The sequence below is a fragment of the Stenella coeruleoalba genome, assembly GCF_951394435.1.
Source record: "Stenella coeruleoalba genome assembly, chromosome: 3".
In the NCBI taxonomy this organism is placed as follows: Eukaryota; Metazoa; Chordata; class Mammalia; order Artiodactyla; family Delphinidae; genus Stenella; species Stenella coeruleoalba.
The window spans coordinates 70,586,078-70,605,351 of record NC_137148.1 but is presented as its reverse complement, the minus strand read 5'-3'; the positions used below and the strand labels follow the sequence as shown (position 1 = coordinate 70,605,351).

Here is a 19,274-nt window from a genome sequence, read left to right as displayed (position 1 = left end):
TTACTGACCAAATTATTTTGAACTACTTATCACTATTTTTAATCACTTCTAGCTTCCAGCTTATTCTCACACTACAATTTCAATCTCTCCATCTGCATTTTTGGTTCTTACTTGTGAGTTACCTTCATCAGTTAGGCAATAATCTTACCCTCCTTCATATGGTACCAGTTGTTACTGTGCTTCTGAAACAGCCATATTTTTAAATGAGTTTTGTCCTCATATGACTCTTTTTGCAAACAGAATATACTTAGAAATCTGTTAAATCAAGAAGAAAGATATATGGAAATTAGGCATGCTTAACCTAAATCTGTTTTCTTGTGTGTTTGTATTTAAAATTTTCAGCTTTCCCACTTTGAAAGGATAGGAGAGGCAAACCCGAATTTATTTGTGTGACTTATTATAAAAAGACATTTAAATATTTGAATAACTACCAGAGAAAAATATTTGCCGAATAACACAGTTATGGCCTAATATAGTAAGTTAAAGAAAGGAGTTTATTAAATGTCTTAAGTTCTTTTCTTCTATCAGACCTGGCACACTAACAGTTTTTGCCAGCAAACAAAATATCATGTAATTATCAGTGCAGTAACTGGAGCACAAATTAAAGACAATTAGCAGCATTCTCTTGTTAATAGAAAAGGAGAATCCCCTTATGACTAAAGGGGATTAGTCATAGCTGTTAAATTTTCTAACTTTTTCCCTTTTCTTATGTCCTTATCTCAGTTTCTTTACATGACTTATAAATTATTTTAAATGGGCTCAGAAAAAAAAAAAACTGGAGAAATAGTTCAGTGTAGATGCAGCCTCTGACAGTTTCTACATACTGAGGTTTTTAAACTAAATCTGATATTTTCTAAACTAAACTGAAAAATAAAGCGTTGCCTTGATTTTCTCAAATGACTCTTCTTTAAAAAGAAGCAGATTTTACTCCTTACTCTCCCCTGTTTTCCTCTATTTTACGTTCTTCTTAGAATTTTAACTAAAATTTCAATGGAATTTTTACTGTAACATTCCTTCAAGGTGGTATCTAGAATACCCTTAAATAAAAGGACTGATTACAGTTCTAAACTTGAGAGTTACAACCTAGTAACCGAATATAAAATTTGTGGAAGTTGAGATAGATTCAGTCTTTAAATGTGAGGATAATATAGAAATACAAATAAATTGCTTCAAGAAAATAAGTTTTTGATGAATTCTAAACCATGAGTTAAAGAACAGAGCCATCCAGACACACTGTTTTATTTTGTCATCTCCACAAAGAGAACGTCCAAACTTGTCACTTGCTTGTATGCATATCGAGCAAATGCACATTATTTGAGAGGAAATTATGCTTTAAATACTGTAGAATAGTTATCCATGTTAGTCAGTGGATATTTGGAACCTTGCTTTAAGTCAAGTGAATAAAAAGTTCAATCAGTGCAAAAGTGTTGGGTTTTTTAATCTCTAAATCCAAAGTAAACCTGCAAATAACTCATGATAATGATCATTATACTCCTTTTCCCTCAATATCATTTCTTTACAGCTGACTGCCTCCCCTATACTCATATTAAAATTTTTATTAAACTCATTTTATAAAATGAGTAAATAAATAAAAGCAGGGTGTATCATAGTAATACTTTAGGACACAGTAATGCATCTCAGAACTGAATTGCAGGGTATATTGATGCTGTGCATGCCTACTTAAAGGTTCTCCGTGCATATAAGTTAAATCATTCTTTTGTTAATCTTAAAATCACCAAGGGGAAAATTTTTTTTTTTTAGAGAGTTTGAATTAACTGGTGAGAGACTGAAAAAGAAAGCCAGAAGGGAAAAATGACAAACTGTATTTTTGCGAGATTCCAAATCAAAGAAAGCAGTAGCCAGAGTACTCAGATGTATGTTTAACAGCTGTGACATCAAGCCATCCCTTTCTCTTCTGTTCCTATCAATTTGAAAACAATTCAGAAATGGTTTCCCCACTCTATAGTTGAATCATAGAGATAGTGCACAGCATACTTTCTGTACATCCCATGTTGTGTGAGACTTTTTTTTTAATTGGCATATAGTTGCTTTACAATGTTGTGCTAGTTTCTGCTGTACAGGGCAGTGAATCAGCTATATGTATACATATATCCCCTCTTTTTTGGATTTTCTTCCCAATTAGGTCACCACAGAGCACTGAGTAGAGTTCCCTGTGCTATGCAGCAGGTTCTCATTAGTTATCTATTTTATGCATATTAGTGTATATATGTCAATCCCAGTCATGTGTGGGACATTTTGTACTTACACAGCTAGATCTGTTCCTTTACTGCCAAAAAGGTATCGTCTCAACTGCCATCAAACTATTCATTAGCTTTCCTTTAGTAGGAAGTCCAAGAGAGGCCAAAATGTTCACAAGGAAAAGCATAACTATCTCCTCTTGAATTCTGTCACTGGATTTAAGATAGAAGCTCCTCCTTGAACTTGAGGGCTTCAAGACTTTTTGTTGTTTCAGTTCTAATTTGTGTATTTCACATAATTTCCATTTAATTAACTGTAATTTAGAAATATTCCAATGCTTATATTTATTGTGTCTCAGTCATTTTGTGCAGCAAGTTGACACGGAATGGCACCTTCCACCTGTAAGTGCATACACACACCATTCTGTGTGCCACAAATCCCCTTTTGCTTTGCAAATGCCCGAACTTTGTATGACATTGTATTACTGAGAAACCAACACTAAAAATATTAACATTATAAATAGACCGCATAAACCAAGAGGTTTCTTCCAAGCTGTAGATTAAAGAACATGTTGCTGATTGTTTCAAAAGCCATGTACTTTGCAGTCTAGACTTCCTTTAACATTGTAATTTATTCACTTAAAATGAGCTCCTTCTTAGTAAGAGTATTTTTAATGTTGACATCCCAACATAGTCTTACTGAACACAATTGGAACTCCTGCCCCCGCCAAGAATAATGGCTTTGTTTGGAAACAAAACAAAACAAAACAATGACAACATTGTTAGTTAAATTAAAGTAAATGAAATTCCATAGTATGGAACATGTATTTGTGTTTCTTTTGAAGTATGTTGGACCATTAATAGGAATAAGAGAACCAATCTAAATATTTGGATATTTGACTTTTAATTTTAAGTTGGAACAGTTTAGCTTAAGAAATCACTAACATTTAAGTAACATTTCAACAAATGTAACTGTTTGGAAACTACAACGGAGACCGCCTCCTGCCTTCTGTCTTGCAAGGATTGATTTGGAAGGCCCTGAGGGAGAAAATATTGGAGTTAGGAGGTAAAACTGAAGCCATTGTGGAAAGGAAGAAGTTACACTCTTCCTGTTATGACAGGAAACATAGACAAATGTGCTTCCTGAGCATTTGCTCAGCAGGGAATGAAGTAGTCTTTGACCTTTACCTTAGGTACATTTTGGCTTTGTTAAACTAGTAAACATGTTTTTGCCCCCAAAATATTAATCTGGTTTATTTGATTCTTTTCAGACTCAAATTATATATTTCATGTACATGAGGTATAGAGAAACAAGTATTTATTTTATGACTGCATCTGCAGACTGGATTTAGAATGTAAATCAGCCCCTTAACAAACCAAGCAAACCTCAACAGCATGTATAAAAAAATTTAAAACATATTGTGTTATATATAGTCTTCTCTTTTTAAAATCCAAAACATTCTTAGGCTTAAAAATGAACCACAATAAAATGTTTTAAATCCTAAATTTAATAATTATAACTCATCATCTACCTTTTCCTCATGTACATAAATATATCAGAAATCAGCTATGACAAGTTTTAAAACCCAGACTTTGAATTTGTTAAGACGCTCAAGTTTATTAATATGCGTTCAGTTATTTAACTGTAATCTAACCCATTGTTTTATTATGTTTCCTCGAAATAGTGTGCAATGCACAAGATTTAAAGTCTTATTTGGGTGTTTGGGGTGTTGACTTAGGGTGAGGGGTCGGTAGAGTCCTAAATTCCACATGCTAAGCCCCCTATTTTAATCCTTCTATCGCATTCAGAATTTTAGGAACTACTGCTTGAAACCCTTTGGAAATCCTACTGCATTGCAGTGAAATGCGGCTCAGTTTGCTGAAGGCTAACGAGGACAATAGTCCTCTTTGCAGCAGAACACACTGCTGTCTCATCCTCGCAAGTTATGCTGGAGGGTTACAAGCACATGGTAGCAGTCTGCTTAAAAGAGTCCCTCACTGCTCTTTAAAGAGCCTTTCATTTATGGTGGCAGGCCCCGTCATTGTATAAAGGAGCGCTTGTCTAGAACACAAGTCTGCAGTGGCACTACTTCCTCCCACCGAGAGTAATCATCAAGCCTAAAGCTCGCAAGCCTTTCTAATGACAGACTGAATTAAACAAAATAAAATTGAAGAGGAATACTTTAGAACAGTTGCACCATTACTTACTGTCAGGAACAAGCCAGGGGAAGAAAAAGAGCATTTAAGAGGGCATTTCCCTTTTTTTCAATTAAAGATTGTCGTTGCAGACTCTTGACTCCATCCCTAACCCTTTAAACACATAGGAAGACCTAGCGACTCTGGATTAGAGAGCGCATTGTATCCGTGAACTGCCCATCTTGTCCCTCATTAGTCACTCCTTTTCCTTAACTAGGAGGAAACTGGGAGATTCTTTAGGCTGTGGGTGAGGAGGGCTGGATCTAAACTATTACCATAGGATCACAGTTGTATTCCTCGTGACTCTATTTGGACGAAAAAAACCCTGATAAAACCTCAAAACTTTGAAAATACAGTTAGCTAGGTATATTAGTCCCAAACGCATTCTAAAATTATGAAACTAATACTACTTTACGATTTAAAGAAACGAGTAAAAAGTTTCCCCACTCACTGAGCAGACTCACTGGTAAGTTCAATAAGATCAGGCTGAAAGAATTCTGATTGGTGGGATGAAGTATTGGAGACCCATAGGTAAAAGTATCCTTGCTTCCCTTAGTAATGCATCTGAAGTCATTTAGAGTTAGGCCTCAGTTATTCTCAGAGATGTGAATAGCTGCTGTTTCCAAAGGTCTTTTTCTTTCATTTATTCTTTCCTGTAAGGTGCAAGGACTCCTACCGTTAAAATATGGTAGGAAAGTTCTCCTGAGGTGACTTTATGAATGGAGCCAGGATTGGGAGGGTGAACAGAGGCCTGCGTGTGGTGTGGAGACTCATGATTAAATGCCCTTTCTGTTACACAGTAGTCTAACTAATTTCTGTGCCCTGTAGGAAATGATACAGGACTTGTCCTCTGTTTTAGAACTTGTTATTTACATTGACTGTGTGTAAATCAGAGACCCACCTTTTTTTATTCTGGCTGTAAACAGGCTTGTATTTGCTACCAACCAAAATGCCCCTCATTCTGTGAAATTTAAGTAAACATCCATAAATATAGAACTAGTGTGTGCCCACTAGTGCATGCATGTGGTTCTCACTGGCTTTAGTGGGAATGTCTGGAGGTCTGAGGGCAGAGGTAGCTGCAGAGTCCACACAAAAGGAGCTTTGGTTTATTGTCAGAACCTAGAAACCAACTTCTTCTCAATTTTAGTATTATTAGTATTATTTTTTTTATTTTAACCTAGAAAGCTGTCCTTATACTAATGAATAAGTTGTACACTACCCTGCTATGCTCATCAGAATTGCTGACAGTTCTTAGTGTACCTGTACAGTGCTTGATGAGTGGTTGGAGGGGTCCATGCTGTACTGACCTTCAGCCCCTGAAATGCACAGTTGTCTAAAAGAGGGAAGGAACACTGACTAATGGAAAGAAAGATGGATTTTGTGTGAAGAGGGTTCTATTCCTAGTTCATCAGCGACTAGTTTTGTGAGTGTGGATAAGGCAGTTCATGCCTTTGTTTACAGTATCATCTGAGAAATGGGGATGATAAACGGTGCCCAATAATAAGTTAAAAGAGATGCTGTCAAATGGAGCAAGATAGCTTAGAAAGTCTTTGAAAACTTCTTAGAAAAAAGTCGCCAAATAAAGTCAACACTCTTATCTAAAAACAATTATAAAAAACACGATATGCTCCAATTTCACCAACAAACCCACACACAAAATTTGACGCAATCCAGTTTTTCTCCCATTCATTTTTACTAAATGTACATTTTTACTATAAGTTAATGTGACAAAAAAGAAAAATAACTATGTGAAATTTTCCTCTCTCAGTGGCAAACTTCTTATTAACATAATTTGAGCGTGCATGGAAATTCATTTTTAGCCATTCAGTTTTGATTGCCAAAAAAAATGAGTAATTATTCCATCCATCTATCCATTCATTCATTCAACGAATATTTAGCCAAGTATTGTTCTGGGACTTCAGGTTACAAGAGCAGACAGATGTTCCGGGCTTTCAAGGGAAGCTTGAGGTTTAGTTGAGAGAGCAATCTTTTACAGTACGTAACAAGAAGTGACTGAGCCTGGTGCATCATAAAAAAAATACTACCTACCTTGTATAGTGTTTCACAGTCAACAAGTCACTTACACTTGTGTGTTCCTTAGTTTAACTCTCATCATAACTCTGTAAGATACCTGTCATTACCTCCACTTTACAGGTGAGGAAACTGGGGTACGGGTAAGTTAAACAATTTACCCGAGGCCAAGGACACACGGCTCATACATGGCAGAGCTTAGACTTGATTTTCAATTCCCATGTTTTTGCTTCCACAGTACAGAGCCCCAGTGATGATGCATATATATTGCCTCTTTTAAAATATTTTAATGTGAATTTGCTATTTTATCAATCTGGACAGTTGTTTTTCTGTGCATTTTCAGCACTATACCTAATTTAATATTGTCTACTCCAATTCTTTACAGTCTTTTATATCTCTTCTAACTACAAAAAGAACGTGATCCAGTTTTATTTCTTGGAATATTAAAATTAGAATGACTATGGTAACATATTGATGAGATTGAGTAACCAAAACCTAAGACATTCTACAGAATGAAATTGCAGAAATAGATTCTTGTTATAAACTGTATTCCATTCACTGTAATCTTCCCCTTTACCCAAAGGTCTGTGCTACGTAGGCATAGAATCTGAACATCTAAATCTGGAATAAATCTTTTAAAGGTGTCTAGTCCAGCTTCCTGTTGAATTCAGGAACGCCCTCTAGACCTTCCTTGATATGCAGCCCTACGTGAACATGTTCAGGAATGAACTGCTTCTTACTTCATGAGACTAGATCCACTCTTGGACAGTTCTCATCACTAGGTTTCCCCCTGTTTTGAACCTCTTTATGATTTTCAGCAATGCTTTCTAACTCTGCTCTATAGAACAAAACAGAATAACTCATCTGCCTCTTCACATGGCCACGAAGTCTGCAGATCTTGGAAAGTGTTTGGCATTTCTCTTTTAACTCTGTTTTTCTGGGTTAAACATTCCAGATTCCCTCAATGATTTCTCCTGCAAAATTATTCTCAGACCCTACATCGACCTGTTTGCCATCCTATAGATGCTCTAATTTTGTCGGTGTCACCCAGTGTCTTCTTAAAATTCTCAGAGCTGAACATAGTACCAAAGATTAGTTAGTGCTGACTAACTAAGAGATCATTAGGATAATTAGTTCTCACTGTCGAACACTATAACTTTAGATCCTTTTCCCAAAAACAGCTATCATGTTAGTTTTCCTCCAACCTGAGATTATGTAATTCTGGTTTTTTTTTTAATACGAATGAAGACTTTAATATTACCTCTGTTTCTTTTCGTTTGTGACCCAGCTTTCTGTAGAGTGAGCTATGTATGTATAAAGACTCTACAATCTACTGGGTTATCACCCAGATTTGTGTAGTGTGTGGATCTGATAAGCATGCAGGCTACATCTTCATCTACACCACTAATAAAAATGATGCCTGGGACAGGAAAGTTACTCTTGAACTCTGTGGCCCTTTGCAAGAGACTGTCCTTAAACTTAACACCAATTAATTAATTCATATTTAAATCATCTACATTACTACTAGCTAATCTCAAATATATAATATTGTGATGAGGATTTCATCAAATACGTCGCCAAATACATGTTCTTTAAAAATCTGATCTCATCAGAGAGTTCAGTAAATTTTTGCTCAATGAATGCAGTCATCTGAATTCTTAGATCCTCCCCCCTTTACCTCTGTATCCTGTGATTGTACAATTCAGTTTTTACCTTCACACTTTTCTGTCCTTCATGATGAGTCATCAGGGCAAGGAATAAAGACCACTTTCCTCTGAACTTTTTGAATTATTTTTTTCTTTCTTCAAGAAAAGTAAAACAATAACTTGTCAAAAAGACAAGTTTAAAAATTATCTACTTTTAGCAGAAAATTTTATTGAGACATTCGGTTTAAAATAGAGTATTTCCATTCCGTAATCCATTCGTTCATTGAGTATCCATTGGTCAGTCTTTGTGAGGCCAGAGGTGGGGTTTTCAGGGAGCTCAAAAAGCCAGCAGGAGAGGCAGACTCAAACAACCAATCAACTCTGTAATATTAGAATAAGTCTCATAATAAAGGTTTGTAAAAAGCTCTAGAGGATAACAATGAGGGAGGAATGAGTGTTATCTGAATGTGACAATGAAAGCTTCATAGAAGAAGTTGACATTTAAAGGAAGCCTTACAGCACCATGGGAGCCTGCCAGCGGCCAGATGGAAAGGGGGAGGGACGTAATGCCATGATCAGCTTTCTCTGAGTACAAGATAAGAAATAACCAATATGGTAGGTTTCATTTCATATTCCTCTTGATTGGGTTAACATCTACTGTTATTTTTCTTGCTCAGTCTAGAAGAAGGATTGGTCAGAAAACAAAAACTTAATTCACCCAACTCTGGATAAAAATACAGTTCAGATCATTACACATGACTGGAAATATAACATTATTAGCCAAGGAATACATTTTGATTCAAATGAAGGAAATTCCTTTGGAGCTTTAAGGAATTAAATGACTGTTTTTCCTCTAGCCATGAGGATGAGACATGAACAAGGGAGATATATATTTACATGGAGTAGAAGCCCGAACACCCAGCACCAATGTCTGATGTGGAGAACGCTCAGTCAGTATTGGTCGGCACAATGTTTGGCATGTAGAAAATGCTCAATAAAAATTGCTTGAATTACTTTCATGTTTCTGTAAATAGATTTTCCTTATTTCTTTATAAGGAATATAAATGGAGCTTTATTTAATGAATGTTCCTTTTCTCAATTTCAAATTCTATTTCAATTACTGATTCATACCTAATAAGTTCTAGAGTAATTGTCAGCATGAGATGTGTGATTGTGATGCCTGCCCTTGTGCTAGGATTTAAAACTCGAGGTATATAGAACTTAATACTGAATGTCTTAATAAAACATCATCATTACATTTGAGGCTGTTTCAAGAGGTAAAGAAAAAAAACATAAAATGCTCAATGTTTACAGAGTAATCTTGCTTTCCATACATATATTACATATGAAGTCTCTTTAATTTTGAAAACTAAATGTAAATTATAGTGCCCACTTAAATAATATTGGTTTTATTGCCTTCTTGGTGCACCTTGATTGATGTAAACACTGGAAAAGAGCATCTCTTTGCCTAACTGCTGTAAAAACAGTTTTCCATCTCACCTAAGGTTCAAAATATGTTATTGAAATAGAAATGGACTTGTCCCCATTACAAACAATTGTCAAGTTATGGAAAATGTAATCATTACAATGCATTATTATATTTAAGTATAAAAGCTCTGAATTGCAATCTTTGTCATTGAGTGGCATATTTTAAACGAAGGGTAATATCCCAGTTCTCTTAAGAAAGCTTAATGCTGAAAAACAATTTTATCTAACTGTGAACAATGAGAAAAAGCATTATAAAATACATTTTGAGTATGCTATGAAGAATATGAACATAATACAGAATTAAACTTAGTGCAATTAAGAGTAGGTCTTGAAGATATTTTCTTAAATGCTTTAATATAGTCATTGTCATTTCGGTTTGCAGTTTTAATGAAAAGAAGCCATATGCACTGACTTTCTGACAGGTATTATTAAATAAGTATGCATTATCCAGCAGCCTATTTGGTTACACAAAAGTTGAGGAGTACCTAAAAGTAACAAGTAGTGGCTTTAATGATATTTCTGTGCTGAAATGTACTTTGAGGGTGAGTGTTGTAACGTGCTAAATTCTGAGGTTTGAGTACAACAGAAACCATACTGTATCGAGACATTCCACCTACAGTTTGTGGTCATGAGAGTCTGATTAAAAGTGGTTTTAGATATATGAAAGTATTTTGGGTCAGTGCCTTCCTTCTGCGTTGAACGTACTCTGTAGCCTACTTCACTAAACAAAATACCAATGTGCAAGTATATTTGCATGACTAAATTGCATCTAAGAGAATTCTTAAAAGACATTTTGTATAAATCTGTATAATTAATGGTGATACTTTTTATCCATTCCAAAAAGATAGACTTTATTTAGCTCATTCCTAATACCAATCATGACTCATCTGAATGAACCAGAATAAAAAAAGTTTCTAAAGTAGTATGATAATCAGATATGAAAATAAAACACTGGCTATGTTTTATAAGAACAAGTTAGTAAGACAGTCAATAAACATAAAACAGAAGGTGAGACACTGGAAATAAAACACTAGCTATATTTTATTAGAAGCACTTTAGTAAGACAATCAATAAACATAAAACAGAAGGTGAGACATTGGCAATCATTACAAAGAAAAATTATCCCAGTTGCAACGTAAATAACATATCTGAGTAGATATTGACTAGCCGATGTGGGCGGGTAAATACCTAAATGCTGTATTTTCCAAAGAATGATCAGTGGGAATTCCATAGTTCAGCTTTATCTTTCTATCAGGAAGACTGTAGTAAGATCCTCAAATAGCCTTGATCAGGACTCTTTGAGCCACTAAGACAGGTGTATTTTGTAAGTTCTTTTCCTGTAAGTCAACTAAGAAAGGGATGGGAACTAAGATTTATTGAGCTTCTACTTTAAACACAAAGCTTGATACTGTACATATGTTATTTTATGTAATCCTTGCAGCAACCCCACAAGTAGGTGTTATCTCCGTTTTATAGATGAAAAATCAGACTCGGAGAAAAATCAAATTTGAAGAAGTTAAGTGAATTTCTCATGACTAATAACTAGCAGATCAGCATTCAAATCTAGGGCCCCCTGAATCCAGACCCCATGTTCTTCCCTTTCTATCATGCTGCCTTCAGTGCAGATGTGATTAAAGAATATAATCATTATTAAAGCGTAGATTTATCTTTTTAAAATTCTGTTTATGAGTTGCTAAATAAAAATTCGGTGGGGAAAGCTATCACAGTTTTATATAACATACATCACTTTGCTATTTCTAAAAATAGTTTTCCCTATTTCGTTTTTTATACTACAGATTTTTAATGTGTGCCCATATGTCTGCTGTTCTAGGCACTGGAGATACAGCAGTGGGCAAAATAAAAATGGTACATGCCCTTGTGGAACGTGCACCGTAGTGGAGGAGACAGACATTAAACAAATGATCACACACAAAATTATACAAGTTATAAAATATGATAAGTACTATAAGAAAAAATAAAGGGGTGATGGGTAAAACAATAAGTATTAACAGAAGTGTGGGGAAATGAGGAGACCAGGAAGTCAGCTTTTCTGTCTGCTAGTGCACACTTCCTGTCAACACATTTATTTAGGCGTGTGGGATAGGGGACATTCCAAGTCCACTCAGCGGTCTCTAGTTTGGGTGACTGAGTTTATGGTGAGATGGGGGACCCAGGAAGGGGAGCAGATTCGAGGGTGAAGGTGAGTTTGGGCTTTGGGGGTTTGAGATTCCTAGGACTTTTAGATAGACACATGAGTGGAAGACATCCATGGGGTGGCTGGAGACAAAGAGAAAGAAAAGGAGCAGGACTCTAGATTTAGGAGTTACACCCGAGTAGGTAGTAGATAAAACTGAGCTGACCTCTGCAAGATGGGTTGGATTTGAAGTTGAGGAAAAAAATTCAGTTATTATTTTCAAAGGTGACTATTTAAAAGTCAGTCAGCATTTCCCAGGGTAGATGCCTCAAAAACCTGGTTCAGAAGAATGATAGTAAGTGCCCCTCAAAATAAATAAATAAGCAAAGAAATCAACGTTCTGTCAGCAGTAAGTTTGGGAAGCAGGTTAAGGTTTAAAAAGTTCCTCAGCCTTTAATATACCGCTGTGCCTCATTTCCCAAACACATTGGACCATTGAACTTTCTGTCTTAAGGAGTATTTTGTAGAAATAATATTCTACAAAAGACCTGCTGGGAAACACTGGACCATGAAGTATAAAGGCTTATACTTAAGAATGTTCATGGTTTTTGGTGGGGAGACTGGAGTTTAATCAAGAGAAGACTGAAACTGGGGATAGTAAAATGCATATTTGCACTGGCAGGTAGAAGTATTTGAAGCCAGAGAGGGGAGCTGTTGTAGCCGGCCCATCAGGAAATGGCAGTGACAAGAGTAAGGTTTTGAAGATTAGGATGAATCGAGGAGGGAATGGTTTCAGACAGGGAGATCATCTAGGACAGGAAGCTGATAAAGACATGAATGATAGAGATGCCTGGGAAATAGACAAGAAAGTGTGAACCTGAGAAACATTTTGAGGGGAGGAATTGTCGGACTTGGTAATAGATTAGAGTAAAAGAAGAGAAAGGCAAAGATGGCAATACAGTTTCTGGCTTGGGAGAGGAAGAAAGATACACAGAAGAATGAAACCAAAGCCCTAACAGAGTTATGGCTAAAGCACTTCCCAACTCCCTGCTGGATTTCTAGAAAACAAAATACAAGTCTGTCTGAAAGTACAGTCAGATCCCTTCAGCGTTTTCAGTTCAATGGCATGAGACTAAACAGTTTTGAGAAATTTTGAACGTAGATCTAAAATACTGTGTTCATAATGTCATGTCCAGTCTTCACGTGGCCCAAAAATAAGCTCTGAATTTATAATTAAGAAATATGCTAACCCTGCTGAAATGGACTCTTTTAAATCTTGAATTGCTCAAAGAAACATGAACAGTTCTCTGGTCACCTTCATTGAAATGCCCTACATTAAATCTGGCATTTACAGTTTCACATTCAGCAGCAAGCTAGAAATCACACATTTTCGAATTCTAAGCAGAAATTAGTTTTAGATTTATTTGCTTTCTTTCCAAATGTGTTAGTGCCCGAGGGCTCTGACAACAACACACGTTGTTTTACAAAGGAAAAAAGTACTGTTTTATTTTTAAAGGCTTGCTTTTTTTTTCCTCTTTAAAAAAACGTGTCTGCTTTCTTTTTTTCAGGTGACATTTACAAAGAGGAAATTTGGGTTGATGAAGAAGGCGTACGAGCTGAGCGTGCTGTGTGACTGTGAGATCGCGCTGATCATCTTCAACAGTACCAACAAGCTGTTCCAGTACGCCAGCACGGACATGGACAAGGTGCTGCTCAAGTACACCGAGTACAACGAGCCGCACGAGAGCCGGACGAACTCAGACATCGTGGAGGTGAGCGCGCATGCGTGCCTGGAGAACCGCAAACAGGCAGAGCCACGGTGTTCAGACCTCCCCCCTCCCTTCCCCCCCACACAAGCACATCTTCCTTTACCTAAGATGTTCATATTCCCACAGGTGTACCCAGGTTTATCGCCCCAACTATTACTCCAACCTCTCTCTTTCTCAAAATGCAAGTTAGAGCGGTATGATAATAGGGACTACATGAATCTGGTCCTTGCTAGAAATCAGGCGCCTGTATCAGATTATTAACCTCATCCTTCAAGAGTCGTCATTGACGACCGCAGTGTCAGGCCGCCAGAACGGGGAAGTGTGGCCAGGGGATGGCTCGCCCACATTTTAGATGACTTCTCATGATTTCTTTTAAGTATATGCTAGTTTCCCAGCAAAGAAAAAAAATATTTAAAAATGAGCTCACCCCAACTTTTCTTTTGTTTTTCATTTTATGTCTCTTCTTTCTAATTCATTCTTCCTAATGTATTCATGCTGAAGGAGTAAAGACAATTATTCTCCTAGAAATCTTTTCCCCCAAATTATATCATTTAATATAGCACTGTTAATATACATGGGATCAGAAATCTGATGGAAATGAATTTCTAAATGTTACTTGGTATTTTATCAAAGATTTAAAACATTGTTCCACTGTGCCAAAAATAAATAAGCATGGCGTTGAAACTCAAAAATATTTTTGATTTGTTAGCATAAGTAACATTGCTGTACGATTTTAAATGCTTCTCACGTGTATCCTATTTAAATGTTATTGCCTTATAGTACCCTTTGTAAGCAATGAATACTAAACCAAAAAGGAAGAGGTGTAATGAGGTATATGTCCCCGTTATACAGATATAATGCCCCCCATCTGTCTGTTTTCCTCACCTATCTATCTCCTTGTGGTTTCCTAGATTGTGACCGCTTTCCCAGAATTAAGAGAAAATAAATGCTTCGAAAGTGTGTATTCAGCATCAATCTGCCAGAATACAAGTTATTCTTGCCATTGCTTAAATTGTTTAAACTGGTGTAAGAAAAATCTAGTTCTGATCAAACTAATCCGCCTCTCACATCCATCTTCTCTTTACCTGTTATAATTGTCTAAGATTAATTCTCGTTTCTTTGCTTTTATTTGGAAGTTTTTTTAAAGTATCGAGCTGATCAGTTAAATTTTTTTTAGCTTTTGCCTAGTAAGGCCAAGCAGATAATTTCAGAGAAACAAAAGCAGATGATGAGTAGACCTAATGTGGTGTGTATTTAAAATACTTTCAGATTCGCATTACTACACATTGAGTTTTTCATTGACTGATAATTTTAATTGTGGGCTTGCCTTGATCTTGAAATTTAAGATCATTTATAAAACTTACCTAGTATGTATTTCAGATAGTATTTTATTCATGTGCACGTATAAGTGTGAAAGTACATAGACATAAATATTAACAGACAGTTGTCAGTTGTCAAACCTCATGAGTGCTTTCGTGTGCATGCTTGTGTACGTTCACGCACATTTAACATAAGTTCTGAACGGAAAACAACTCTATACTCAAAACTCCGCCTCATTACCAAAATCATTACAACAACCATTGCAGGGTAACAGAAAAATCTGAATTGGAATTTGTCATCAGATTTGAACTGTTCCAGTTCTTAATATGATGGGAAGTGCAGTAGAACCATATTAAACTAGTCGAAAATGTGTTGACTTTTAAAATTTGTTTTCTAAGGAGTTTAAAAATCTATAAAATTGTATTGTGAGGGCTTTGCTCAGGAATATACTATGTGGTTTAAAGGAGATTTAAAACTTCACATACTCTAGAGATTTTCATATTCTTGGACAGATGGGTATCTGAGGTAGACTTCTTCAAGGTCATGAGAAGAACATTGGGTTGAAAGTCAAAGGGCTTGCACTTTAACCCTTGCCTTGCACAGTCTTACTGGGTGACAAATGAGCTACTTCTCCCGGGGCGGGGAGCAGTTTTCTCATCTCAAAAATGAAGGCAGTGAATTTGAAAGTCTGTACAATGTAATTCTTTAAAAAGCAAAAAGAGAGTAAAGTAGCAACGCCACTATTATCCTGCACTTAACATCAGTAGATGAAAGTTGTGAATCTCTCAAAACGACATTCTGAGGCTCCTAGACCAAAACTAGAGATGGTTTGATTCTTTGGATGAAAATAACATATAAGTCTAACACGCTGTGGGACTGCCCTGCTCAACTACATGAATTACACAGTCTTCACCCATTCGGCTTTCCCACACTTTAGTAATAACTGAGATGATGGAGAAAGAAGTAAAGTGGGACCCCTAAGCTTGACAAAGTTTATACCATAAAAATACATAGAGTACTCTCCAAAGTGCATTTCACTAAAATCAGTATGCTTGAGATACTTGGTGGAGAAGAGGGGATCTGGGTAGGAAGCTGCGTTTTTAGCGAGTTTCTCAAGTAATTCTTATACACACTAAGTTTGAAAACCTCTAGGAGACTAAGACATAATTGTGTTGGAGGCTAAGAACTTGTGATACATCAGCGACTTGAGAAATCCATTCTTAGAATGGATCTAACACAAAGTTGAAAGTTAGGGTAGTTTGCTGCTCCTGGGTAAAATTTTAAATCCTATTTATTTTAATTTAATGTAATACAGTTAACTGAGTAAGTTTAATGAGGAGCATAATATGTTTCATGAAGGGTCATTAGTTGTATATTTCCCATTTGGACCATTACCCCTCTCCCTTAGCCTTCTGAAAACAGTTTACTCACAAGAAAAAAAGATTGGCACAGAGAGAGAAATAATATGATTCCCAGCATTCAGACTGAAATACAAATTTCTGGGCCATACCAGAGTAGTGTTACAAGGTCATAGGAAATTGTGCAGCACGTGGGTGTTGAAAAAGATTCCTTCTTTTAGCAAAAAAGCTCTTTGTAATTATCATATCTTTGCTTGATAATTAGCACTACTGTTACAATGGCACAAAGACTTACAAAGACTTAATAGACAAACTGGGATCTTTTTTTATTATTATTACATTATAATGCAGCTTGAATATCTATTTAGCTACAATATATAAATATGCCAGATTTTGTAAATGTGTTAAATTTTTAATCCATTGGTTAGAAAAAAACAAAAAACAGTTATTGTATTAAAAGCACTTCCTTTGAAGAAAGTCCATTTTATTTAACTCTGTGACAAGTATACTAGATACTTATCCAAAATGCTAGCTTGTGAGGCTGTGGAAATTCAGTAGAGGCTCTGATGGTATGAAGGAACTGCCCCCTTCATCTCTTGCACCTGTCTAGCTCCACTCCTGGTTCTCTTAGCTGCCTTCCTGCTCTCACAGTTGATGCTGAGCTCTATTCGGGAAGACGATGTGGGGTGAGCCCTTCAGGATGACCTGAAGATCGCAGATCCCACGGAACATGCCGTAAGCCCGTAAGGCCATTCCTTCACTCAGCGATGATTTAGCAGGCACCAGCTTATGCTCAGCACTGGTCATGGAATTCTGAACCAGGAGACAGGCATTTGTGTTAAGGATATAAAAAATATATAAAAATCAGCTTGGAAACGATTGGAGGGCAAAGGAGCAATAATCTCTTTAATGTAGTATAAGCTACTGAAAGGAAGGCTTAGGCTAAACAATTTAATAAAACTTTCAAACAGGTCGTTGATCACCAGATCATTCCAGGTGACCCTTGGAGTGACAGAAGTCCCAGACAGGTCACCTCCATATCCAGCACATGTTTTCTAACTGCAAAACCCATATGGGAGCATCACTTAGCACCCTGCCAGGAGGGAGCCTCTCACCACTCAGTGACTCAGTGATTCTATTGAGCTACTCATCTAGTCTGGGCCAATGGCTAAGAGACTAAGTGTGGACGTGGAATAAAACACAATGCCCCATGCTGCTCCCTGGCAAATCAAAAAGATGGATGTAACACTTATAGAAGGAACCTTTGATCCGCAGCTCTCTCAGTAGAAGATTATTGGCTTTTTTTTTTTTTCAGATGCAAGGATGGGCAAGAAGACAGTGTGTGTGTGTGTGTGTGTGTGTGTGTGTGTGTGTGTGTGTGTGTGTGTGAGAGAGAGAGAGAGAGAGAGAGAGAGGGAGAGAAGAGCAGGGGCGGGGAAGAAAGTAAGGGGAGAATGAGAGATGATATTTACGTGAAACTTTATTTTCTGTTACCTGATTCCTGTTTAGATTTAAAGACTTCTAAGTTGTTCCAGCAAAATGTCTCCTTGCACAGTAATACTTAAGGCCTGAATTGGGTCTGAAAAGGCCTAAAAATAGCTTATAAACTTCAGTGTTCCACAGTGCTACTGGAGGTTATCAATAAATTAACTACCTTTACATAGTTGGTGAAAATTAAGAACAATTTTTGTAGAAAAGCAAATGCAGTAAATAGTGGAATTGGACTTCTTTACAAACTCTGTATTACAAAATTCATAAGTAGATGTAAAATATAAAAATATGTCTCTTTTACTTGAGCTTTCATTGTATCTAACCCAATTAAATAGGTTCCAGTTTTATACTTATATAAAAATATAGATACATGACATTATTTTTATGCATACTTTATAGATGCATATTACATAGCTGCTTTTCTTAAAAGAAAAAGCACATTCACTTATTTGTTTGGTCATTTGTTGAATTTTCATTCTTTCATGTGTTCACTGAACAAAGATTGGCTGAATTCCTGCCATAGGCTATGTACCAAGGAATGCCTGGAGATATGAACATAAACAAGGACTCTTGGTCCTTAAGATTGCTCACAAGGCCATGCATGATCTGGCCCCTGTATTTCTCTTCCTCTCTAGCCTCACCTTTTGCTATTTCCCTCCAACCAAACCCCCCCAGTTCCCATCCTATACTCAAGCCACCTAGTGATGTTTATATCCTTCAACTTCTCCAAACTTTGTTTGTTTTGTCTTCAACATTCCTTACTAGGCCTTTACTTGGCTTTTATTTATCCTTCATTCAAGTCAGGTCCCAATTTATACTTTTGGAAGTGTCCTGGAGATGCCTCATAACTTGTGTTAGGTGCTTTTCCTGTATTATTGTTATAATACGTTCTATTTTCCCTATCAAGGCACTGTGGAAGCTGTTATTCAATTGCTTGTTCCACACTAGGTTTTAAACTCCTGGAGGGCGGGGACTGTGCACATTTTGTTTACTATCACATCTCCTGGGCTTTAATGTGAGGTCTAGAGAATGTTAGGCCATCAGAATATATTTGTAGAAAAAAATAAACAGGGGAAGACAGTTATAATAGGATACAGCCACATGATTATCATACAGCATAATGTTATTCATTTAAAGTATGAAAAATATTTGTATAGCTCCAATGAAACAGTTTATTAAAATTTTATCAAAGCACAATCAAAAACTACAGTAATCTAGACCTGTGCCATCCAATACAGTAGCCACTAGCCACAGGCGGCTAGTGACTGTCAAGTGGGACAAGGGGAGATGTAGAATGCATTGATATCCGGAAAGTTCTGTGAGACAGCACTGGTCTGGACTGAAAGATGAAAAGGGAGGCATTGAAACTAACGGTGTTTTCAAATCAACACCAGGATTAATCCTTCAATATGAAATTTGAGCAGTGCATTTCAGAAGTGAAGAACTGTGTAGCCTTGAGATTTTAGAATCCAGAAAATAAATGTTCGAGAGACACCAGTTTGGAACTAAACACTCCTCATAAAACTAAAAGCACATTTTACCCCTCACACCAATAACCACGCAGTCGATCGGTAAACTCACTATCTGGTCTGAAAGCACTTTCGAGTTGTCCAGGCTGACAGGGAGCACGAGCCACGTAAGCT

At 36.6% G+C, this 19,274-nt stretch overlaps 1 protein-coding gene across 8 annotated transcripts in view; it reads left to right on the top strand.

Annotated features, from left to right (window-relative positions):
* MEF2C (myocyte enhancer factor 2C) overlaps positions 1-19,274 on the top strand; it is a 155,099-nt gene that overhangs the window by 65,117 nt on the left and 70,708 nt on the right. For all 8 annotated transcript variants that reach the window (XM_079916164.1, XM_079916163.1, XM_079916165.1 and 5 more), the window contains one exon: positions 13,262-13,465. In XM_079916164.1, coding sequence (XP_079772290.1) covers positions 13,262-13,465 — 204 coding nt within the window. The remainder of the gene's footprint in view (positions 1-13,261; positions 13,466-19,274) is intronic.